The following is a 26436-nucleotide window of genomic DNA, read 5'->3' on the forward strand; positions in this document are numbered from 1 at the left end:
GCCGCTCCCGCAGCACATGGAGGTTCCCAGGCTAGGGGTTGAATCAGAGCTGGAGCCACCGGCCTACGCCAGAGCCACAGCAACGCCGGATCGTTAACCCACTGAGCAAGGGCAGGGATTGAACCCGCAACCTCATGGTTCCTAGTCGGATTCGTTAACCACTGCGCCACGACGGGAACTCCCCCAACTTTCTTGATTAAAAAAAAGTAAAAAACTGCACCTAGTAGGTAGATGAACTCATATTAAATAGCATATTAAGCAGGAATGGCTTTGTTTTTATTTTCTGGGTATTTATACTCTACCAGTGGGCTGCCCTGATTACACATAAAAACCACTTAGGTAATTAAATGTACATCTATTCTTAGGTCCCACCCCCAGAGAGTCTTGATCATTTGGTGTGAAGCAGGGTTGATGCATCACAATTTTTGAAGCTTCCCAAGTGATTTTAATGTTGTTAGGATCAAGAATCTCTATGCCTAGCCACTAGAATCAAGATATATTTTTCTCCTCTGAATAAAGGATTGTGTGACATTAGATGGACCAATCCCTAGGGAATGTGGGATATATGAATCATAATCAGGCCCTTTAAGTGTCAACCACGGTCTGGGCAGAGAACACCTGTGGAGCTAAGAATTAAAAATGAATGATGCCCTTTGTACTATAATGATAACACATTCTACTCTCTGGGAAGCTATTAAAATATTCCTCTCAAAAATTTTTTTTTCAAGTCTATTTTAAAGTGCGACAAGAGAAAGTAATTTGAAGTACTTGAGAAGGCTCTGTGCACTTAACCTGGCAGAGCTTTCTGAAAAATATTTTGGTAATTTATTTATGTGTGCATCATGCAGTGAAAGAGGGGAGAGTGGGAGTTTGCCCAAGAAAAGAAAGAGAGAAAGGTTTCACATTTGCATTACATCAAGGAAGTTGGACTTGGCCTAACTACCTCTTATTGCACTTTTCATATCTTGAGGTCTGATGCATAAATTTCATAAGAGTCTAGCCTCATTTAAATGATAATTTATGTCCTTAGAATGCCAGTTCCAGTCTTGTTCTTCTGTACACCCCAGAGCTGATCAGAGTGTGGCGATCCCTTTGTTTTCAAAGGAAACTTCATATTCACGTTTTCTCTGCAAGGGTTAGTAGAGGAAGACAAGAAAATAGTCCCATAGAATTTCTGTCAGTGAATGGGAAAAATGTTTCCTCCTATATATATCATGATAGGTAATTGAATTAGTACTCCAGTAGGAAAGGGTTTGCTATTTCATACTCCTGTAGTTTTTTCTTAACACCATGAAATTAAAGACATGCCAGCATGGAGCTACATATTCCTGATCACTTTCAAATAAGCAATGTAGTTTATTATTTCTTTTATGTGCTTTTATAGCACATGCTGTGCAAGATAATTGACTCCATGACAGATGTCTATATTTCAGAGGAAAATTTATTTGCGAAAGAGCAAACATATATTACTAATTTAACATGGGGCTATTCATTATGTGGCCCACAAGGTGCTTTTTTATGACTAGTAAATTGAAATTAATATTTTCTCTCATCGTTCTGAATATGCATAAGCAAATTTGACTGTTTGATTTAACCAATTTGAGTCTTATTCTACTATTTGAAGGTAACTTCCTGTTCTCAATAAAAGTTGGGAGCTCTTATATCTTATTTGAAGTGCTGTTTAATGAGAAAGGGTATACTTTTATTTCTTTTCAGGGAAGCCTATGGGCCAGCACATTCCCCAAACTGCCCAGGATAAGTTCTGTCCATTAGATTCATCTTTACAATGAAATGACCACCAGAAAAATTTAAAAATAAGGAGTACAGGAAGGAGTCTCCATGGATCTTCCTTTACTCTGTTATTTGTGCTCAAATGCTACTCTTTTCCAAAACAAACACTAGTAGGCAATAGTATCTGAGACCCCAACAGTTTTGTGTGAGGTGAATTGGCTTGAAGAACTGGCAATGTTAGGTGAAAAAGGCTGCTATGAAGGCACATTTAGAAAAGGGGAGGTTTATAGGAGAATGTCCACCTGCATCTACTTTTAACACTGCCTGAGACCAATTCTGCTGCCTGTAAATAAACTCTCTCAATTCTTCGGAGGCAGGAGGGCTACCAGAATTTTTCCTTGGGGAAAACTAGACTCTTTATCCCTATCAACTAACTGGACGCTTTTCACAATAAGATTCTAGGTTTTTTTTTCCCTTGCACATATTTTTTTAATTAAGTTGATTTACAATGTTGTGCCAATTTATGTTGTACAGCAAAGTGGCCCAGTCATACATGCATATATACACACACATTATTTTTCTCATATTATCTTCTGTCATGTTTTTTTCCCAAGAGATTGGATATAGTTTCCTATGCTATGCAGTATGACCTCATTGCTTACCCATTCTAAATGTAATAGTTTGCGTCTACTAACGCCTAACTCCCAGTCCATCCTATTCCTTCCCCTGCTCCCCCTTGAAAGCCACAAGTCTGTTTTCTATGTCTGTGAGTTTCCGTAAAAGTCCATTATTGATATAAAATTAAAATAACTAATAGATACAGGGCGATTACCATACTCAGAAAGGATTTAAGTTTAATAAGGTTCCATTTCAGAGACGATTTTTTTTCTAGTGAGAAGAGAAACTTTTTATTCAGGCAAGTCTCTTCTAGCCCCTTGAACTTTCAACAGCTTAGCCTTTTTTTGCTCTAGAGGAAATATGGGAAGGAAAGGAGATTTTATAATTAAATTGGAAGTAGTCTTTGTAACAGAAAAACTGGAACACTCAGGACTGGTTTTGTAATGACACTTCAAGAGTGTAGAACCAGCCTCAGGTGGGTGGAGCCCTGAGGCCAGGAGAAAGGAGACTTCTCACCTGCGAAATGGTGGGCGAGTTTGGCTTCACTTCATGAATACACATTATGCTTGTGCACTCAGTGGCTGGACTGCACACAGGGTAGGACGTGCTGAGGCTGTAACGTCTGACATCCAGGCTTGGTGGTAGCTTCCTCAGGCACACTGGCTCTCGGTCAGCACAGCTGAGGCTGTAGCCACGCCCACCAAGACATTGAGGGTGTGAGAGAAGTTTGCCATCAAGTACCTTTGGAAGTGTCCCTCATTCTCCTGCATTTTAAGGTAGAAAGGTGGTCACCCACTGAACAAGAAAATTACCTTGACATAAAAATGAACTGAGTTGAACTTAAAAATAACAATCACCAGTCTTAGGACTTCTGTCCCTCACCATTTCCTTCTCTTCTCACCAAAAGTGATTTCTTACTTAAGAGAGGGTCTCAACTGCTTGTTTTAGGTAATAGCTCAGGCCAGGGAGAGAGAAGTACCTCAGGGGATGCCTAAACAAAATAACTTCCCATCCACTGTAAAGACCCAGCTCTGTTTTCTTATATTTGTCAGCTAACATCACTACAGAATGAATTTCTCATCGCTGGCCAGAGCTTGGCATCATCAGCCTTCTGTGGAATTTAGGTTGGGAAGAGGGGCGGGTCAAGGCATGCGCTAGGTCCTGAAGTGTATCCTTGACTCTCCATCTCTGGCTGAAAATTCTTTATGGGAGGCAGTCCAGATATTCCAATCTATCCAATGCAAGCATCGTTGTTTTCCCTGCAGAGAAATGAATTTTCTTTCTGGTAGTTCCTCTATGGCTGGAGGGCTTTTGCCTCCTTCATTGCAGCCTCTCTCGCTCTTTGTAGGTTCTCATTTTCCTTACTTGCCTTCCACTGGCTTCTACCTCATCTTCTTCAGCATCCCTCCTCTCACGCTACCGACCCCCATCCCCCAAACCAAGGGCTGCAGAAGGAAAAAGCGCCTGGAAAAACCAGAACACTGAGCTGGATATCCTTGCCGGTCGTTTGGTTGGGAGAAGTTGGGGAAAGGAGGATAGGATTTTGGAAGATGCGAAGTGGCTGGTTTGGGGAATGAAAAGTCACGTTGAACACACTCTAGAGGTTACCTGAGGGGAAGTAAAGGCAGTAGCAAACACCTGCCCTTGAATTAAACGCGTATCAGTTTGTGCGTGGGGTCAGTAAAGCACAGCACCAAGCCACTTGAGTATAAACCTTTTCGGCTGGAACTTACCAACTCCGTGGCTCCCTGTTTTGCCCTGCTTTGGGATGAGGTAGAGAGGGAGTTGATTTCTGGGCTCCCTGCCTGCAGTTTAGGGGTGAAGCGCTAAGAGTGTGCGCGTTGAGCGCACTGCGAGCTGAAAAAAGGCCTCGCAAAAGGAACACGTAGAGGTGGGAAGCCAAGCTAGGAAAGGGGGTTTCTGGCGCCAGGCTTGGGGTGAGGGCAGGAAAGCACTTCGAAGCCATGAGCGAGGTGGCCAGAATCCAGCGACTGGGCAGAAAGGAAATTGCACTTTTTCCACAGGTTCAACCCCGGTGCCCCGCTGGCCGGTTCCGCACACTTTCTTTGCGGGAGTCCCCCAACCTGCGGCGGGAACAGGAGGTAGGGGGTCCTTGATTCTTTTGGGAAATATCCTCCTAGCCCCGCGCTGGGCGGAGGGAGAGTCCGACATTTTCCTCGGCCTCTCTCCGGGCAGCCGGCGTGGCCACCTGGCAGGGCTGCTTTTAGGGACTTGGGACTCGGGCGGAGCAAAGGGAGACTTTCAGGCCGGGCCTTGACCCCCTTCCCCCGGCGATAGTTCCAGCTCTCGGCCACTTACTGCCCACACGTGAGTCCAAACACCCAGGACAGCGAATCCCGCAGGGAAACCTCGGGAAGCTGCGCGCGACCGGGAGCTGACTCTGCGGGGACCTCCTTCCCAACCCCCGCGGCCCCCGCGCCCGAGGAGGCAGGGGCGGAGCGGAGGCGCGAGCACGGGGCGGGCTCGGGGGCGGCCGGCAACAGCGGAGCCGCCCCGCGGGGAGGGACTGGGAGCTGAACCCCTTATCCGAGGGCGAACTGCGGACGGGGTTGGGCCCCGCGCGCTCCAGGAGAGAGCCCCCTCCGCCGAGGCCGCCGCGTGCTCGGCCTTTCCCCGCCCAGAGAGCCGGAGCCTACCAACTAACTCCGCCCGCCGCGCCCTCCGCTCCGCCGCCCGCAGGCTCCCGCTTCCGTCCCGGACTGTGCCCGGGGCTGCGCAGGTTAGTACCGCGGCCGCCGTGGCCGCCACCGCTGCCGCAACCCGCGGGCGGTCGAGGCAAGGGTGAGGGTGGGAGCCGGGAAGGGGGCTAAGGAAGTTGGGCTGATGCTGGGCCGGGACGGGGGATCGTGCTGCCTCAGCTCCCTCCGCTTCTCGGCGCCCGAGGCGGTGGTTGATTTCCTCCCGGGAAGCTGGGGTCGCGCGGGCTCCAGAGCCGCGGCCAGGGAGGGTCTCGGGAACTTCTAGTCTATCTTTCTGAGTCCCCCTTGGCACCGCCACAGCCTTGGCTAGTAGTGAGGGGTCAGCCTCCCGTCCTGTCCTCACCTTCGCACTTCTCCTTGCGCCTCATCCTGTGGGTAAAATTCTTCATTCGCCGTTTCTTTTCTCAATTTGGGGAACTCTCCGTACTGTGGAGAAAGGCTCCCCGGTTCCCGCCCTCCCCTGAGACAAGTTTGGGGTGCAAGCTGGGGCCGCTGGGAGGGCAGAAGGGCTGGAGCCAAGTAGCGACCCGAGTTGATTATCAGCGAGTGCCGGGCAGCTATGGAAATTCCCTCTCCTCTTCTCTCGCGTCCTTGCCCAGCTCTGCTCTCCTCCCTGCAGTTTTGCCGGCCCTGTACGCCGGCAAAGGGCGATCGCAGAGGCCAGATGGAAAGTATCCATTACTTAGATACTTGGAAAATGGGAATTTAAGCCTGCTTTCAGCCACCCAACCTTTGTTGGGTGTAGCCTTTGTACCCGATCCTTTTGGACACCTTACGTTCTCATCTGTGAAATGCGGGTCTGCTTTTCCCACCGCTGAGGGTCCTTGTGACGATCCGGTGGGATGATCTCAGTGTATTACTTAATTTTGAGCCATTGTATCTGGTCTCATAAAGGTGCCTGACGGCATGTCCAGTGTTCTAATTCTCTGAGTTGTGGTCCTTCGTGTGAGACATAATTATGTCTCTTTAGATGATTTGGCCAATAGCTTTGTTTGTATTTCTGGATCTGATTATTAATATTCAGAGTTGAAATCGTCTCTTCCTCACCCAACCCGATGTACAAAGCTATGGACCTTTCCTATTTCTGTGGTCACAGGATTTCAAATAGCAAAAGATCGTTATTGGCACAAGTCTTTGGAAATAAGAACTGTGCTTGCTTCAGATATTTGCCAATCTTTACAATCGCTTTTCCATTCTAAGTGCAAATTTACCTTTTTTTTTACATGGCCGTGCCCGCGGCATATGGAGGTTTCCAGGTTAGGGGTGGAATCAGAGCTGCAGCCTCTGGCCTAAGCCGCAGCAGTGCAGGATCCGAGGTCTGTCCGCAACCTACACCACAGCTCAGGCAATGCCAGATCCTTAACCCACTGAGCTAGGCCAGGGATCCAAGGATCCTTAACCCACTGAGCTAGGCCAGGAATCCAACCTGCAACCTCATGGTTACTAGTTGGATTAGTTTCCACTGGGCCACAGCAGGAACTCCAGTGCAAATTTAAATTTGCTTTTAATTTTAACAGTTCAGAAAGTAGAACTGTTTTATTTTAGTAAAATAAGTTCAGACATTTAGCTCAAACTATATGTGCTCTATTTTTTGTAAATTTTCAGTTTACAATCACAGGCACAAGAAGCATTGTTAGCCCCACTCTGTGCACTTTATGAAGAAAGCAAATAAATAGACTAAGAAAGTCAGCTTTAGATTTGAAGTTAAATAGCTATGGCCTGTCATTCATGAATTGCTGATTTAATAGGCAATTCATAAGTTCCTGTATTGTGCAATGCATTGTGCTATGTGCTTTTAAAAGACAGATGTAGAATACATTCCTTGACCTAGAGGGACTTCCAATCTATCTTAGAGAGTAATCTTTTTATTTCATATTTTTATTTATACATCACATATATTCAAATAATTGTATATGGCAAAGTAAAATGGTGTCAAGAATACATTTACTGAAGGCCCTTTAAGGTGATTATTTGGTGAATGTACTTAATAGATTGGAACAAATAACTAGTTATATCGGCGTTTTCTGAACTAAAATTTCACTTCATCAAATGGAAGGCATACTTGAAAAATTAAATTCTGCTTACTTACTTATTTGCTTTTTAGGGCTGAACCTGCAGCATATGGAAGTTCCCAGGCTAGGGGTCAAATCTGAGCTGCAGCTGCTGGCCTACACCACAGCCATAGCAACACCAGATCCGAGTGGAGTCTGTGACCTACACCCGCAGCTCACTGCAATTCCAGATCCATAACCCACTGAGTGAGGCCAGGGATCAAACGTGCATCCTCATGGATCCTAGTGGGGTTACTGTCATAATTAGAACTCCTAAATTCTGTGTTTTTAGAATGAAAGCTCAGAAAATCGTCCATGATGTAGCGATGAAATGTTAAAAGCTGTAGAAATTTCAATTCTAATATCAGTAAGTCAAATTTATGGTGTCAACACAATTTTTTTCTCAACTCCTTGAGAAAGAAATTTTTATTATAATGCCTGGAAAAGATGCAGAGATTGAATGTAATATTTTTAAAAAGATGAAACTTGAACACTTAATGGCCTAGTGAGACCCAGATTGATTCTGGAAATTGGCTTAAAAAGTTACAATATCCTTAGTGAGACATTTTTTGAAAACCATTTTTAAAAATTTGGCTTGGTGCAAAAATTTGGCAAGAATCCCACTTGGAAATGATTGACCAAACTGGATTGTATTTGGTGTGACTTGGTGACATTTCTGATTCTTTTTCTACTTCAAGAAAGAATTCATCCATCTGCTGGTATGTGTAGAATTTCTTAGGCTGTACATACCAATACTTGGCCTTGAGAGCTTAATTCAGCTTACCGCATGAGGCAAGACAGGTTGAGGGGCAGCCTGAGGGTTGTGAAGTTAACTTTACACTTGGCGTTATTGCTCTGTACCTTTTTTTTTTTTTTTTCCTGTTTGTGAAATGAGATTAAAGATACCATGTCACTGCCCTGAAACTGTGTAGTTTTGTATAATAGTTATGAATATTGAGGCAGAAAGCTTCTTGTGAGTGTAAGAGCTTTTTTCTCCCCTTTAACTCCTTTAGGCAGTAAAAGCTAGTTGTGGAAACCACATACAAATAGCTGAAAAGAAGGGCTCTGAATAAAGTTGGTGGTGTCTGTGCTGTCAGTTTTCCTGAGAGAAGTTTCCATCATCTTATCTCCTACAATCTACTTTAGAGAATAAGACCTTCATCTTATCCAATGTTGAACAGATAGAAGCAGGAGTAGAACTATAATTTCAACTGCCTGGTAAATAGTTCTGTGATTTCTCCTTACCCTGTGTGCTTTCTTATCATCTAGGGCACGTTAAAAAATCTCACATTTACAAATTGTGTATATTGGCTTTGGGTTCTGATGGGTCTGGGTTTGAGTCCTGCCAGGCATTTACTAGTTATGTAACCTTGGTTAAGTTACTCAATCTCCCAAGTCCCTAGTTTCTTCATCTCAAAAATGGGAATGAAGGAAGTACTTGGCTCAAAGGACTGTCGTAAGGATTAAATGAACTAATCCATGTGAAGTGCTTAGCCCATTGACTGTTACTCATTACTTACCTATTACTCAAGTAGTTATTTCAGTTTTCTGGGGGTAAGGGAATGATAATTAAAGAGTTCAAATTTTAAAAATCGCTAAGTACATAAAAATATAAATACACCACCACCCTCGATATTTTGAATTAGCCATTTTTAATGACTTTTCAGTTTATTTACTCAGTACTTATAGAGCTCCTACTAAGTGTTGGGCCTTTTCCTAGGCACTGGCGTACAATGGGTTACGAGACAGTCATAGTCACCCTCTTATGACCTAGAAGTCTGGGAAAGGATCAGACTTGTAAATAGAAAATTATAATCATATGCGATTTGTGTGTGGAGTAATGCAGAGAACCACAGAAGGTAGGCAGCAGGGGATGGTGGATGTGTGGGTGTCCTACAAGGTATCACTTCATCCAAATTAGGGGGTGATGGTGTTCAGGGAAAACTTCCCAGTGAGTACACTCAGACTTGAAGAATGAGTAATAGCAACTGAAGAAGTTGGAGGATTGAAGAATGTTCCAGACCAAGAGGAACAGAATATGATGCTTATAATGGAAGTTAGGTAGATAATGCAAACAAATAAGTAAGGAGAGCAGGAGAGAGAGGTGTGGCAACCAGAGAACCCAAGCTTTGTCTAAAGGGAACAGTAGATACTCAGTTCCAGCCAAGTGTTGTCAGGTTGGGATGCAGGCCAAGTGTTGCCAGATGCCATGATTTTTAAAGAGGAGCTTAAAATTCGTATTTCATAAATGTGAAATGGCCCAAATGTTTTTTAAACTAGTGTGTGGGCCAAACCAGACACATTTTGTAGTTGGTATTCACCCCAGGGCCACAACTTTGTGAACTCTGCATTTTATTAAACGAAAAGTGTGGCTAAAGAGAGGCATCTTAGAAGAAGAGGCAAGGGAAGTGTTCACAGGCAGGGACAGAACCATGTCATTCAGGGCTTTGTGGGACTTGCTAAGGAGGGTTGGCTTAATCCCTTAGCAGTGGATGACAACAGAGGTGAAACAAGTGACATGGTTAGATTTGTGTTTACAAGGTACATTCTGGCTACTGTATAGAAAATGCCTAGGAAGAGGCTGTAGTGATAACCATTTAGGAAACTTTTGCAGTGGTCTTAGCAAGAAATAAATATCTCTAGAAGCAGGGTCTTTAACAAGAGAGGGAGATGAGTGGATTTCAGAGATATGTATGAACCTACACTGTTAGGAGTTAACTTTCAATTAGTCACTCAGGTTTCTGCACATCTTGTGAGCAGAGGCACTGACTATTTTCAATGTAGACTTTCTTTTCAAAGACATTTGTGTAGCATATAGCCATGGAATATAGAGGTAGCCTTCCTCTATGGAGCAAAGGGAAGGTAGGTTTACTGTCCACTGTAAAAGATTTGGGTATCTAGGCTCATGGTTCCCCTTCTCTAATGCAAATCATTGAATGTGTAGGTATTGTCTACCCTCTTTCAGTCATAGGATGAGAATTGGGCTTCACAGAACTGACAGAAGCATGCTGATACTAATGCTACTGCTTTTTCTGTGAGTATTGCAATCCTTTGTCTCTGACCTAGGAATCTCATTCTGTGAACTGGCATCCGTGAAGCTATGACATGCTTATTTGTTAGCGTGCAAGTAGGCAAATTCTTCACAATTTTTTAAAGGCACTAACCAGATTGTTTAGAGTTGTTTCAATTAATTCGAGTAAAAAAATGTTACTTCCTAAGTCACACCAGCCACATTTCAAATACTCAGTAGTGGCATGTGGCTAGTGGCTACTGTTGTGGGCAGAGCAGATATAAGAACATTCCCATCATCACAGAAGGTTTAAAGCTTCAGATTTTTTGTGTTCTTGGATGAGTAGAGGCAGAGGTTTTTGATTATGACAGCATACAAGTGATGATTCTTTTTGTGTTAGGTTCATCGGAGTTCCTTTATACAAGGGAAATATTTCAGTTTGGATAATTAGTACAGTGTTTAGTTCATACCTTCTGGAGAAAAAATAGAGAAATGTCAGTTGAAGACTGGGCCATGTGGTAGTGTAAGTTCTCCATGTATATGGCACTCCTCAAAATCATGTGTGACTGTGAGATGGGGATCTGTGCTCAGAGGAGCTTGAACTTCTGAACACTGTCTTCAGCTTCATCTACTAGCCAGGCTTAACGTGAAAGGACAAGAGTGACACATTCACACCGAGGTTCTGGAACACAGCCAGCCTAACAGCACCCAGGCAGCACCGGCTGCAACCCAGCTGTGCTGCCTGCACTCACATAAAGGATGAGAACAGGAACAAGATTTCCACGTCTCTTGTTTGGGAAGTTTAAGAGGACAGCCTCAAGAAAAGAGAGAACTGGACTCAAAGACAAATCTCCCCAAAACAAAAACAAACCCCACATACACAAAAACACAGGAGTATGGTATGGCACAACTTTAAATGACACAGCAGAGATAGGGGGAAATGCTAAGAAACATTAAAAACGGCAGAGGAGTTCTGGTTGTGGGTCAGTAGAAATGAACCCGACTTGTATCCAGGAGGACACGGGTTTGATCCCTGCCCCCTCTCAATGGGTTAAGGATCCGGCATTGCCATGAGCTATACTGTAGGTCACAGCCCCAGCTTGGATCTGGCATTGTGTGGCCGGCCGGCAGCTGTAGCTCCGATTAGTCCCCTAGCCTGGGATCTTCCATATGCCACACCTACGGCCCTTAAAAAAAAAAAAAAAAAAAAAAAAAACAACGGCAGCAGTTCTGCTTCCCTCTGTGTTGGGGAAAGCTTATTTTGAGGAAGGCATGGACCACAAGTACTGGTAAGTGAAAGACAACATTCTTTCTGTCATTTCTTATTCTTATTATTTCTTATTCTCCAACAACTGCTGCAACCAAAAAGGACAGTTTTTTTTACCTACGTTGACCGTGCAGTTGACTGTTAGTCACATCATTAAACAAAGGACAATTGTAGAAATGTTAAAGAATAATAAAGTGGAGATCCTTATGGAAGAATCATAACACCACTTGGTATTTCCATGGGTCAAAATGCCTTTTCAAAAATTTCAGATATCATGAATTTCATTTACCTAATGCCAGAAGAAATTTGCTTTAAACTAGTACTTATCTGTTGGATTTATATGAAAAAATTTCCTTATATGAATCTAATTCATATTTTTTAAAATCTGAGTTTTAGAGTATTTTAAAGATTGCCCATTACTATTTTTAAGTTCTTATGTAAGTGCTAAGGTTGTTACCTTTTAGAACAATTTTGAGGAAAGCTTTTATAAAGAGATATGTCAGTTTTGAAATACAGTGATGATTGTTTGCATGTAACTGGATGTGTCTCTAGTGTTTCAAGAGAACTTGTTGTGGGTTATACATTTACCTCTTGTTTACACTACTAATTGCACTAGCAAACCCTTATTTTCACAGATACTCCTTCTCAAGTTTCAGTAACTTCTGGAAGAGCCAAAATCAGGTGCTATTAGGGTTTGTAGCAATGTAGCATCTCTTACATAAATGCCTGAGTTAGTGAGGTTTTACTCAATTTAGTGTTTCCATGCTACTTTGTTAAATGTCTTATTTTTTAAAATAGTGAATTAAAAAAATGTCTTATTTCTGCAAGAGTGAAAAAGGTTGTTTATTCCCCTACACTCTGCCCTCCTCTGCTCCCCTAAGTATGGTTACGTCAGTTGTTCAGTGTGCTTTCATTTTTCTGTTTCTGTTTTGTTTGCCACAGTTCTTAACTCCTGCTTCAGGCTTGCATTTCCTTGTGCCTGCCTTCATACAAACAGCATGAAATTGGAAATAAACACTGTCTGCTGTATTTTTAAAGATCAGAATTTCATCAGTTTCATGCTGTCCTTTCTCAGGCAGGGTGTGGTAAATCATCTTTGGAAAACTAGCTTCTGTAAGACTGGAGTATGCAGTTGAAACTGCTGGTGTGCCCTCCTCACAAACAAATGCAGGAGACTTGCTGTTTATGGCATGAGTCACTGATGGGTTCAAATGAAAGGAAATGATACCAGATTGCTTTTCATGCACGTCAGTGTTTCATCTTATTTTGAAAGAAGCCTGAAACAAGGAAATAAAAATAAACTAATAAGCTTTTTCTTTCCCCCAGAGAATTTCAAATTATATGGATTCTAGTGTTGGGTGATTAAACCAGTAACAATGAGGGTCTCAAATGAGGCCTTGTCCTTTAACCCATGATTTCCTGTGGTGTTGAGAACTTTTTAGTGTGTACATTTCTCAAGTCGCACATGAGTGCCTTTAATCAGGAGCAGAGTGGGTTCTTGGTATTATAAGCCATTTCCTCCATGGCCCTTGCCTAGCTTAGCTATTCGTGTATGCCTAATCGACCAGAGTGAAATGTCTTTAAAACATTTTCTGGGGGACTAAGGACTTTGGGGAGAATTTTTATAAAGGACAATGCCGAGAAGGAAAGTTTTTGAATGGTTTATTTGCATAGATGAATGTTTCCAGAGAGACTGATGAGTCAAGGAGTTGTTAATAGGATATGTAAATGTAACCTTTCACCTAGTTACTGTCATTACCTAAGTCACAACTATGTACTTTTAGTAAATTGTTTGAACCAGTTCTAGTTCCTTAATGAAATAGGATCTCTTGGTCCTGTTCTTTTCCAGTCTACAGTCAGTGCCATTGCAAAATTTGCATTGCCCTAGGCTTTCCCTCTCTCTTTCTGTTTTAATATCAGCTCATCATCATATTATAGATTTTCATTAATCTCTTTGTCTTCAGCTTTACTTGAGTACTTGTAGAAATTTTTAATATCTGTATATTTGACACTGACTTCTATCTCTTTGGTTCCTAATCGGATGCCTTCTTTCACTTATTCAACAAATATTTATTCACTGCCAGCTGTATACCCCATTCTTAACCCCAGAGATTCAAGAGTGAGCAAAACATTCATGTGCTATCCAGGAGCAAAGAGTTCCAGATGAAGACAGACATTAATTTAAAAAAAAAAGGACAGAAATTAATAATTTCATAGTTACAAACAGAGGTAAATACTCTGAATAGAGCAGTAGGGTTTTGTGGGTTTATATAACAAGGAAGTGACACTTGATTGATACCTGAAGCATGAGTAGGAGAATTTGAGAGAGAGTGGGAAGAAGAGCGTTCCACTCCACCCACAGAGGGAAGTTTGTGCAGACGCCCTGCAACAGAAGGGAACAGAGTGAAATCAAGTAACTAAGGAGGATTAAGGGGAGGATGGAGTGAGATGAGGCTGGATACCTACGCTTGGACCACTCAAGAATTTGGTCTCTTCTGAGGACTGTAGAGAATGCTTTTAAGTAGAGGCTGGTGACCCCAGGAAATTTGTGTTTTGGTAAAATCATCTGTGGGGGAACGAATTGGAGGGAGGGCCTAGAATGGCAGTGAGGAGATGTTGGGTCATTTCTGCTTCAATCCAAGTAGAATGATAGGATGTGCTAAGCCTGTTGTGTACACTGGGAAGTGGCAGTGTAAATAGATTACAGGGGATAAATAGATTATTAGGGGATAACATCAGTTGTACTTGGGAATAAGATGGGATTTTCTTTTTTTTTATTCCACATTTACTGAGTTTTTAAAATTTCTGTTTTTTTTTTTTTTAATTTTTAATTTTTTCGGCTGCACCCATGGCATGTAGAAATTCCCAGGCCAGGTATCAAATCCATGCCACAGTAGCAACTGGAGCTGCTGCAGTGAGAACACCAGATCCTTAACCCGCTGTGCCACAAGAGAACTTCCTGTGAGTTTTTAACTTTATGCCAAGCTCTGTACCAGGCTCTGGGAATACAACTATGACCAAGATATACAAAATCCCTGTACTCACAGAGTTTTCAGATTAATGGGAGTGACAGCTACTCAGTAAATAAAAAGTAAATAAGTATAATTTCAGATAATAGTAAGTCCTAGAAAGAAAGATGTAGCTGAATAGGGGCATGGAGAATAAAAGGGGGGGGGGTCCTCATTCATGTAGTGTAGTCAAAAAAGACCTTTTTTGAAGAGGTGGCATTTGAGCAAAGACCCAAAAGAAGTAAGGAAGCTAACCATGAAAAAATCCTCTACCCAGCAGAGGAAACAACAGGTACAAGGTCTGAGGCTGGAACAGGGCCCTCTCGCCCTAAAAGAATACCCGGGAGGCCAGTATGTGTATAAATATGGGAGGAAGGGAGAAAGACAGATGTCACGGATGCCTTGCCCAATAGTTGAAACTTGAAGTATCTAAGTAGACTCATTATATTTTCTTCCCTCATAACCAGTTTTTTAAAGCCACGCAATCCCAGGTTGTATGGACACTAACCTGTTTTTACAACTGCTACTGGAACAGCTTCTTTCTTCACACCCCGCTAAACACCTGACAGTGACATCTGCATGTCCACTGTGTTGATGATGACCCTTCCATTAGCTCAGTGGAAGGGCGCCTCTCTTATTTTAACCGCATTTCCCACTGTAGCCCTCTCTGGACTTCTCAGTTAGTCAGCAGAAATCCTTCCTCCAGTGTTTGTTTTGACCTTCCATGTTAAGTCATTTTTCTCCTTGACATCGCATTTATTCACCATGGCACCTCATTCCTTTCTGTTGGTCTATTTCCATCTCTTCCTTCAAGCCTATGTTCACAAGTGACATGTTAGTTTTTTTTTTTTTTTTCCCCCCCAATTTCTTCTGATTTACTCCAAGATGCCTGGGTCACTGAGCACCTCAGCCTACTCAGTCTGCGTGCTGATATTTTTTTCTTCCTTCCTTGGGTGACTTAAAAGTGCCAGCATTGCTTGAAATTAAAATATTTATGATTATAGACTTTCTTCCTAGAAAATTTGGCACTAAGACAAGCTCTGCTATGTGTACATATGGCATTGGCCAAAACATTCAACTGGCTGAGATTCAGTTTCTTTGTCCATAAGATGAAGGTAGTCAGCCTCCTTGTTTCATCTGCAGTGTGGTTGTAAGGAGTAAATAAAGTAAAACATGGGAAATGTGTTTTAAATTCAAGACATTTTTACTGTCTTAGATGGTTGTATTTCATATCCTCACCTACACTGCAGGTGTTTCACACCAGTTGCCACCAGTGTGGAGTCATGTGTGGTGCAGGAGTTCTGTGATGCATCTTCAGCTTCCAGCCACACTCTGCAGTCTTGGGACACCTCAGCCCATGGCATGTGTGTTAGTCTCCCAAAAATGTTGTGACAAAATGCCACAAACCGAGTAGCTTAAATAATAGAAATTTATTGTCTCATAGTTCTGGAGGCTCTAAGATTTGTATATTGGCAGGGCTGGTTGCCTCTGTGGGCTGTAAGGAAGAATCTTATATTCCTCTCTTAGCTTCTGGTAGGCTCCAGGCATTCCTTGGCTTGTAGATGGATTCTCCCTGTGTCTTCACATTGCCTTTCTTTTATGTCATGATGTCCACACTTTCTGTTTTAATAAGGACTCAGTCATTGGATTATAGCCCACCCTCATGACCTAATCTTAATGTGATCATCTATGAAGAACCTATTTCCAAAGAAGGTCACATTCACAAGTACTAGAAATTAAGACTTTAACATCTTCTTAGGGGACCCAATTCAACCCATATTAACAGAATCCAGTACACATATGAGAAAGAGAAATCACAGACTTGGTGAATTAGCTCTGTATTACTAGAATGATTCATAGAGGAGATGAATGTGGTATGTAGTTTCCTATGTGCTATAGGACAAAATAAATGAAATACTTGGTAAAAAATTATGTGTGAAATTCTGAACATTCATAAATACTTTAGAGTTCTGCAAGTCCTATTAATTTCAAAGTGGTATAAATTAGGAGTTCCCGTCGTGGCGCAGTGGTTAACGAATCCGAGTAGGAACCATGAGGTTGCGGGTTCGGTCCCTGCCCTTGCTCAGTGGGTTAACGATCCGGCGTTGCCGTGAGCTGTGGTGTAGGTTGCAGACGCGGCTCAGATCCTGCGTTGCTGTGGCTCTGGCGTAGGCCAGTGGCTACAGCTCCGATTCACCCCCTAGCCTGGGAACCTCCATATGCCGCAGGAGCGGCCCAAGAAATAGCAACAACAACAACAAAAAGACAAAAAAAAAAAAAAAAAAAAAAAAAAAAAAAAAAAAAAAGTGGTATAAATTAGAGCATAGAGGGCTAGCCAAGAGAAGAAACAGAAGAACCCAATAACTTTTCTTCCAAATTTTTTATTTTTGCTTTTTAGGGCTGCACCCACCACATATGGAAGTTCCCAGGCTAGGAATCTAATCAGAGCAAAGCTGCTGGCCTATACCACAGCCACAGCAATGCAGGATCCAAACTGCATCCACGACCTACGCCACAGCTCACAGCAATGCTGGATCCTTAACCCACTGAGTGGGAGGAGAGGGATGGAACCTGCAACCTCGTGGTTCCTAGTTGGATTCCTTTCTGTTGCACCATGATGAAACTCCCTTCCAAATTTTAATAGTACATTCAGTTATTGTACTGATGTGAATGGAAAAAAATATGCAGTCCATGTGCTTATTCATGTAATCTTTATGTGAACTTTTTTTGTGTGGAAAAATTTTATTGCTTCCATTGGTTTTTGACCCAGCATGCTTCTTTTTGACTTTCCAGAGTCGACATGTGGTCCTCTGACAGGCTGACCCCTCTCTGCCAAACACCTGGGTCTGTTGTTTTTCTCTTATTAGATGCCCCAGCATGTTGATAAAAACTCATTCCTTTCTTAGACTTAAAAAATCTCATCGATACATTTTTTTGTCATCATTTATTTAGATTGTGTTTCTTTTTTGAGAGTGTGGGGAAGACTTTGATACATTGTTACTTGTTGATGTTGGAGAATACCTAAGTGCATCTCTAGTAGAGTTTTATCAGATTTGACCTTATGATTCTACCTTGTATTTGGTGAACATGCTTTAATCATCTCATGGCCTCTTATTTTGTCATTTAGGGCAGCATTTGCTGTAGGAATGGTACTAGAAGGAAGGTACCAGAAGCTGGTGTAATGGTATTTTCCTGTGTACTGGGTACCAGATTAAAAGTTTAACCATTTTTATTTTCTAACAGTCTGGCACATAACACATCTGAGAAGCTTATTTTAGGAAATCATTCAGATTCAGTGAATAGAAATTGGATACCTGACCTTTACCTGGAAAAGTGACTATTTTTTTGGTCAACCAGAAGAGCAGAGCTCCCATATTCCAAAAAGCTATGTGATAGAGAAGGTTTTTAATTGTTGCACTTCCATTAATTCGTTTCATTATTATTGCTGCATTGAGATTTTCACCAAAGGAAAAAACAACCATAGGTTGTTATTTCTGTTTGTAGTTTTATTTGTGTGAAAAAAGATTCTAAAGAAAAAGACAATGAATTGCAGGTTTCAGTGTTATTGTAGAAATAAATTTCCTCTGTTGTCTTATCAAGAAGGTGTTACCTGAAGAAAAAAAAAATTGTTCTTAATCTTCCAAATCCAACAAGATACCTTCTTTCTGAAACTATAAAAGAGTGAAAGTTGTATGAAAAGAATAAAATAATGGGCAGGCGAGTAAACGTATTGTTACCTCAACCTTCATCATCTGTAGGTTTTGATTCTTCCTTGTTTTTAAGTTTTTTTGACCAATATTTTTCTTCTAAAACATAAATAGCCAGAGGCCAAAATATTTACTGAAGTGATAATATCAACCAAAAAATGTGCTGCAGAGAGAATGTGTTAGAAAATAAGTTTGGGCTGAGGAGTGAGGCAATGAGATGGTGGGGATGGGTGAGGAGAGAGGGTTTTTAGATAGGGCAGGACATTTTAAAAAGTGTATTTGTTCTTGGAGTCAGGGAAGACCTTGTTCCTGGCCATTTTAAGTGTGCTTTTTGCTGTTTTTGTTCTGCAATCATCCACTGTTGTTCCAGGGTAAGGGATTTATATGTTTATTCCACTCCCCCCTCAACGCCCCGGCCCCACCTAAAACATGAGCTTCAGGCCACACCTGGGACCATCTGGTGTTTTGTGTAATCTCAGCATCCAGTGGAGCTATTTGCTCCTTGGGGTGCTTATCCACTAGGTCCTGGACAGTCATAACCTCACTGACACCCTTTATCCTATTTGATGAGTTCGCTGCATTTTTCTTGGGATACAAATATAAAAAACATAATATACTTGAAAAATTCAGGGGCCCTTTTGAGGTTAAGGTATGGACTTTAGAGTCAGACATCTTTGGCTTCAAACCTCAGGCCTGATATTTACCAGCTGTGTGACTTGAGAGACGTGTCTCTTCTACTCTGTGCCTCAGTTTCCTCTTCTCTGCAATCAAATAATAATAATAGTTAATAAACTATCCCTTTTGGTATTTATTATGGGGTAGGCACTGTTCAAGCATGTCACATGTTTTTGTAAACACATAATTCTCTCAGGGACTCCCTGAGGTAGCTTCTGTTATCTCCACTTACAAATAAGGAAAATGAGATACACATAGGTTAAAGTAATTTGCTCAAGGTCATATAGGTAGTAAGTGATGGGGCAAGGATTTGAATCCACAGACTCTGCCTTAGGAGCCTGCCTTGTCTGGGAGTAGATGATCATGCAGTACACTTGGAATGGAGTCTGGCACATAGTGAGCACTTAGCCTCCTGTTCCTCCCCACCCCTGCTCCTGCTATGACTGTTATCATGGTGATGATTACTGTCACTGCTAGTCTTTTGTTTTTATTAAAGTATAGTTGATTTAAATGTTGTGTTAGTTTCAGGTGTACAGCAAAGTGATATATTCTTTTTCAGATTTTTTTTCCTTTATAGGTTATCACAAGACATTAAATATAATTCCCTGTGCTCTAGAGTAGGTCCTTATTGTTTCATCTATTTTATATACAGTAGTCTATAGCTGCTAATCCCAAACTCCTAATTTATCCCCTACACCATCACTTTCTCCCTTTGATAAACATGTTTGTTTTCTATGTCTGTGAGTCTATTTCTTTTTATGTAAATAAGTTCGTTTGTATCACTTACTGCTCTTAATGTCCACTCTGATTCACACCCAACCAGGTTTTAAATATTTCCCAAATGTTTTCTTTAGACTCTGAAAAATGCTTTTAATAACATCTCTCTAGTGTCCCCCCCCAACTCCCATTGCAGTAACATTTGAATTGGTTCTCAAAGGGGCTTATATATGTATTTTAAAACATAATATTTTAGCTAGTCCATATATAGTACTTTGTACAGTGGAAGCATTTGAAAGTTGCAGCTATGCAGGGAGAAAAAGAAAGTTGCAGGGCTTTGGTTGAGCTTTGTGGGAGTTATAAACTGCTGGTGGCTATTTTAGATTTTCTCTAAAAAAGTTAGGCCTTGTAGCAATTTAAAATCTTTATTTTTCAGTATAATGTGTAGTTGATTCCAGGGTATAAGATTTGAGGGTGGTTGGGAACTATGTCACCTAATAACTTTTTTTTTTTCCATTTCTTTTTTTTTTTTTTTTTTTTTGGTCTTTTTGCTATTTCTTGGGCCGCTCCCGCGGCATATGGAGGTTCCCAGGCAAGGGGGCGAATCGGAGGTGTAGCCACTGGCCTACGCCAGAGCCAGAGCCACAGCATCGCGGGATCCGAGCCTGTCTGCAACCCACACCACAGCTCACGGCAACGCTGGATTGTTAACCCACTGAGCAAGGGCAGGGACCGAACCCGCAACCTTATGGTTCCTAGTCGGATTCGTTAACCACTGCGCCATGACGGGAAGTCCTTTTTTTTTCCATTTCTAAAAGTTATAATTCTGTTAGCATAATCATTTAGAATGCCTTTTAAAAATGAAAATAAACCCACTTTCCAGGAAGGAATGAAATTGAAAATCTTTGTCATTTGTGCTACATTCTAAGCAGAGGAAACATAGAAAATAAGACGAAAACAATTTTATTTTTTAAAGCACAGCCTTTCTGGGGCTCAAGCTCATCAACTGTGTGATGTTAACCAAGCAGTTTTTCGTCTATAGGGCATACTTGGTGGTAACAGTGTTTCTGGCTTTTCCCCACAAGTACTGTGTACTTACGCCTGGTGGCTTAGTCTGAAGTTTTTAGCTACAGGAACACAAAGGGAGGAAAGACGGGGAGGGACCCTTTAGCATCCTGAGAAGAGGAAATTGATGTTTACAGTGCTGTCAGCTAGAATTTTGAAGCCTTTCAAAAATAAAGTTACACTGTATGCCCCAGATTTCACAGAGAGAAGCCTTACGCCAATTGGAAAATAACATTCCGGAAAGGTTTATGACCTGAGTGGCTTGGGGCCCCCTCAGACGCTGTGGTACCCTTGAAGGTCTGTGGCTGGATTTAAAAGAAGAAATGTTTATGTGTTCTCACTCTGGTAAGCTGTGGACACCACTATCATAATAATTGCTTCCATTTATTGAGGTAGTTTTGTATAGAGGAGAAGGAAACCAGCTTCCTGGTATTAGACATTATGGGCAAGCCTTGGCTTTGCCTCTTACTAGCTACGTGACTTTGGGCAAATGACTGACTGTCTCAGTGCCTCAGCTTTATCATCTTTAAAACGAGAGGATACACTAGTCCCTATTTCATACAGTGTGGTGGTTGCAATTATTCTTTGAGACAAGGTATGTAAAATGTTATTTGCATCAAAAGTGCATGCAGAATTCTTGATACATGGTTAACTGCTCAGTAAATATCAGGTGGTATTATTGTAAGCTGTGTATCTTAGCTAGAGTAACCTCTAATGCTTTCTGTAACCTTTAGTGTAAACTATTATCCCTGTTTTACAGAAGAGAAATTTGAGGCTTCAAGGCGAAGTTCTTTGTTTTGAAGGTGAAGGTGTGTGGAAACGGTCTTTCTCTTGCCACCCCCTCATCCTAATGGTTGTACTCTGCTGTTGCGCATCAACACCAAGTTTGTGAGACAGGGCAGAAGGGGATTGTGATTTTTTTTTTCTCAAATTATGTGCTAGGATGTTTATACAGTTCACGAGATATACACGGCATCCTCAAACTTTTGAAATCGTTAGTTCCCTTTCCAAGGAAAACATCCTTGCTTATTTCCAGTTTGACTTAATTACATGTGTCATAATGCTACATAAATACATTCCAATGTGGAATAAATGTCTTAGTTTATAGCATTTTGGCAGTTATAAAAGAAATCAAATTTGCAAATTAAATGCCAACAAAAGCATACAACCAATCCAAATTCAGGTAATTAATTTATGTGACAGATGTGAGGTTTTGCTAAAAGTAAACTGTCAATTTTGGGCTCATTCATACCCAGGATAGATGTTATTTAATCTATATCTACCTTTTGATTTCATGATATTTATATATTATAAACCTTTGAATATCTGTAGTTTGATATGGTTCGACCTAAAAAAATGCCTAAGTAACTTGGTAGAAATAATTTTAAAGTGTTGTTTGATAATTCAGAATAATAGAACTTCAGGAAAACCAGATTTAATGCATGTTGCTACTTAAACACAAAAGCTCTTTTCTTCCCTTTGGTGTATTTAAGTGCGGACCTCAGGCTAGTCCTGGCCCCAAACCTAGGGTCTAGAATCAGATTTCCTGGATTCGTCTTGCTGCAACGATATGTTTTCCATACAAATTTCTGTGAGTATGGAAACTAAACTAAAACTGCTGAGTTTGCAAGTATGAAGATATATAAAGTTCTTGCCCTGTATTGTATTTGATTGCCATTTATAGCCACCATGTAGAAAAGATCCCAGCTTACCGCATCCCACATCAGGAATCAAAAAACATTTTCTATAAATGGACAATGGGGTAAACATTTTAGACTTTGCAGGCCACACACAGTCTCTATAGCAACTACTCGGTCCTGCCACATTACAGCAGGAAAGCAGCCCTAGATAATATATAAAACTTTGTTGAAATTTAAACTTCATTTAATTTTCATGTGCCACAAAATAGTATTCCTCTTTTAATTTTTTTCCAACAAGTAAAATTGTAAAAACCATTTATTCTTAGCTTGAAGGCTGAAAAGAAAAAAAAACTACAACAACAGCATGGCGTTTGACTTGAGGGTCTATTTGTGGAGGCCTGCCTTAGATGACATTACACAGAGTAGAGAGAAATCTATTTCCTTTTTGTTATTAGAGGTAGTATAGTCTGGTAATAACACAGTAGCTCTGAAGTGAGACTGCCTGCCTCGGAATGTGACCTTTTTTGACTCAGTTTTCTCATCTGGAAAATAGGGGAAATTTTTTCTTTGTATCTCAAACATTTGCAGGAGATGCAAAAAGAGACTAGATGTGTAATACAGAGAAGTAATCTGTAGCTTTTGCTCTTATTAATTTCTGTTATTACTTTTCAGGTTATACAGCTTTTCATGTGCTCACTGGCCATTTAAAATTTTTTATTTGTTCTTTTATGACTTTTACATTTATATCTGTTATTTGTTCTTTGTATATTGACATGATATTTGTGTATTAAGGTTATCAACCTGTTGCCAGATATTTTGCAGATTTTTTTTTCTGTCTTTTTAGTGCTGCATCTGTGACATATGGAAGTTACCAGGCTAGGGGTCAAATTGATGCTGTAGTTGTCAGCCCATGCCACAGCCATAGCAACACAGGATCCGAGCCACATCTGTAACCTACACTGCAGCTCTCAGCAACCTGGGTCCTTTAACCCACTTAAGTGAGGCTAGTGATTGAACCGACATCTTCGTGGATACTAATTGGATTCTTAATCTGCCGAACCACAATGGGAGGTCCAAGATTTTTTTTTGTTTGTTTGTTTGCCTTCTGGTTTTGTGGTGGTTTTTCTTTTTTTTTCTTCTTCTTCTTTTTTAACAGATATGATCTTTCATTTTTATGCACTGCAGTTATTGAAGGTAATTATTTCAGTATTTCATTTACTAAGGGTAAATTCAATACATTTATCTTCATTATTTTTATTTTTATAAAAATATCTCAATCTGGGAGTTTCCGTTGTGGCACAGTGGAAACGAATCTGACTAGGAACCATGAGGTTGTGGGTTTGATCCCTGGCCTCACTCATTGAGTTAAGGATCCATTGTTGCCATGAGTTGTGGTGTAGGTTGCAGACATGGCTTAGATCTGGTGCTTCTGTGGCTGTGGTGTGGGCCGGCAGCTATACCTCCAATTAGACCCCTTGCCTAGGAACCTCCATATGCAGGTGTGGCCTGAAAAAGTAAAACAAAAATCTCAGTCTAGTAGAGGTCAGATAATATTTACCTATATATTTATTTTAGTCATGTTGTACTTTCATATCTTTATTTATTTAATCTGGAATTAAATTTAATGTAAGTCATGATATAAGTATCTAGATGTATAGTTTTTACATAGGTTTTACAAATTAGTTCAGCTTCATTAACTGCATAATTATTTATTCACCACTGATTTAAATGCCACTTTTATCAGATTCTACATAACTTAGTTGAACGGAATTTGGCCTGAAAAAAATTTTTTTAAACAAGTCCGACAGATTGACACTATGCTCTGGTCTTCAGTATGGGTAATTTGGCATAACATGAAGCATTTTTTGTTACTTTAAGAATTTTTAGCAGCTACCCAAGCCACAGCAGTGACAATGCCAGATCCTTAACCCATTGTACCACCAGGAAACTCCTTGCTTTAAGGATTTTTATCTACTCTTTATTGTGGTCAGAAAACACACCACAAAGTTTACCACTATAACCATTTTTAGACAGACAGTTCAGTAGTGATAAGTATATTCACATTGTTGTACAACAGCCCTCCAAAAATTTTTTTATCTTGCAAAGCTGAAACTCTACCCATTAGACAACAACTTCCCACTTCCTCCTCACCCTACCCCTGGTAGTCACCATTCTAACTATATGTTTGTATGAATCTGACTACTTTAGATACCTCATATAAATGAAATCATACAATATTTGTCTTTTCGCGGTAGATTATTTCACTTAGAATAATGTCTCTTAAAACTTTTTGCAAACTTTACTCTCCCTCTCTTTTAAATATCTTGCTAATTCTGGGTCAAATAGAAATGTTTTAAATCTAGTCTCTGATTGAATGGGATTGTGAATGTCCTTAATGTTTTGTAGCTTTTGATTTTATCTTAAAGAGCATGTAATAATTCTGTTGCTGAACATTCAGGTTGTTCCTGTTGATCTTTTATGGTCGGACCCTTAAGCTGGTCAGCAGTTCTACTCTGGCTCATTTATTGAACAATTATTTACTGAGTACCCATTGTGTCAAACTCAATTACTCTTTAGTATATAATTTTTATTGAATACTCAATTGTCATAGCTTACTGCTATGGACATCTAGTTATTCCGTTTTAAAAAAATTATAATCTGTTAGAGCAGGAATTTTCAGCAGGCTGAAAATTAATAAGAAACAGCAAGCAATAATTAGCAGAAAGTACTTTTCAAAATGAACAAAACACTTAAAAACACATGAAGAGTGAGTTCCCTGCTGGCCTAGTGGTTAAAGAATCAGTGTTCTCACTGCTGTGGCGTGAGTTAGATTCCTGGCCCAAAATTTTCATGTGGTGTGGCAAGCAAACAAACAAACAAACAAAAAAACCAAAACACCCAAAACCCTGAAGAGTTTAAGCCTTCCTTATTATGTACCAAATAGGTCAATATATGAAAAAAAAAATCATTGAGGAAATTAACTAAATAATTTTGAAAACTATTTACCATTTAGAAAAAATTAAAATGTGGGAGTTCCCACTGTGGTTCAGTGGAAACAAACCTGGCTAGCATCCATGAGGATTCAGGTTCGATCCTCGGCTTTGCTCAGTGGGTTAAGGATCTGGCATTTCCGTGAGTTGTGGTGTAGGTTGCAGACACGGGTTGGATCCCGTGTTGCTGTGGCTGTGGTGTAGGCCATAGCTACAGCTCTGATACAGCCCCTAGCCTGGGAACCTCCATAGGCTGAGGGTGTGGCCCTAAAAAGACAACAAATAAATTAATTAATTAATAAAGTGTGGTACAAATCATTGCCTGGCGTCAAGAAAGTACACATAAACTAGAAGGGAAAAAAATCAACTAGAGTCAATTACTGTTAACATTTGAATATATATCCTTACAAATAGGTGAGTTGATGGTATAGAATAGAATCATCCTGTGCTTGCTGTATTCATTGCTTGTATTCAAATCTCATTGTGAGTCCATGTATGTTGCCTCTTTTTCTTCCTTTTACGTGATCTGGTAAAAATTTAGTGAGTCTAAGGTGGGACACAGGTATGTGTGTTCTGAGAATACACTCCGTGATGGATTCTTACATGTGTCCATGTTTAATTACCACTGTACAGTGACATTAGCATTAATTAGTCTCCTCAGTTCTGCTCTACCTCGTGTTTTTAATGGAGTTGCGTTAAACTTAGCAGTTAATTTTGGAAGAAATACCGTCTTTACACTATTTAGTCTTCCCTTAGTGGGTAACAATATATATTTCCCATTGTTGCATAGCTGCATTTTTAATTCTCAGCAAAAATTTTGCTGTTTTTATTTGTATCTTACACATGTGTTATGAAGGTTATTCCTATTTTATGTATTTGTTCATTTTAAAAAATTTTGTGTATGGGCACGGCTTCCCTCTTGCTCCCTTATATTTTCTGATTTGTTTTGTGGGTATGCAGTAAAGTTTGTGAGAGGGAAGTGGGGGGGATGCTTATATTGTAAGGCCTTTTTCTTTATGTGCAACTTCATCTTATTGAAATTAAGATGGAGCAACAGAAACAGTAGTATGAAAATGGAAAAAGTAAAACAACGTATAAAAACATGAATTGACTTATAATCTAGAGAGAAAGATTATATTTGCATGAATTGGAGACTCTTCAAGTCACTTTTTCATTAAGACCTACTTTGAGTACTCTGTCTAAATTTGTAAACCTTCACCTCTAATTCTTGAGCCCT

The 26436-nt window shown here is 40.6% G+C and overlaps 1 protein-coding gene and 2 long non-coding RNA genes across 5 annotated transcripts in view; 2 read left to right on the forward strand and 1 right to left on the reverse strand.

The window, feature by feature from the left end:
- Positions 1-510: 510 nt before the first annotated feature.
- Positions 511-7909, reverse strand: LOC146405658 (uncharacterized). Its single transcript, XM_085011723.1, has 4 exons — positions 7905-7909; positions 4669-5425; positions 2866-3113; positions 511-1127 (listed from the first exon to the last, which is right to left on the reverse strand). Exons 1-3 carry the CDS (start codon positions 7907-7909, stop codon positions 3000-3002), a joined length of 876 nt encoding a protein of 291 aa, XP_084867849.1. The 3' UTR covers positions 511-1127; positions 2866-2999.
- Positions 7910-11372: 3463 nt separating this feature from the next.
- Positions 11373-26436, forward strand: part of LOC146405659 (uncharacterized) — a 117209-nt gene continuing 102145 nt past the window's right edge. For all 3 annotated transcript variants that reach the window (XR_014838453.1, XR_014838452.1, XR_014838454.1), the window contains exon 1: positions 11373-11419. This is a non-coding gene — a long non-coding RNA (uncharacterized LOC146405659). The remainder of the gene's footprint in view (positions 11420-26436) is intronic.
- Positions 20764-25150, forward strand: LOC146405660 (uncharacterized). The gene is made up of 2 exons (XR_014838455.1): positions 20764-20914; positions 21330-25150. It is a non-coding gene; the product is annotated as an uncharacterized LOC146405660 (long non-coding RNA).

Source organism: Sus scrofa, chromosome 2 (assembly GCF_054392235.1).
Source record: "Sus scrofa isolate SSC_HxYL_T2T_F1_AM1 chromosome 2, Sscrofa_HxYL_maternal_Yorkshire_Landrace_v2.0, whole genome shotgun sequence".
Taxonomy (NCBI): domain Eukaryota; kingdom Metazoa; phylum Chordata; class Mammalia; order Artiodactyla; family Suidae; genus Sus; species Sus scrofa.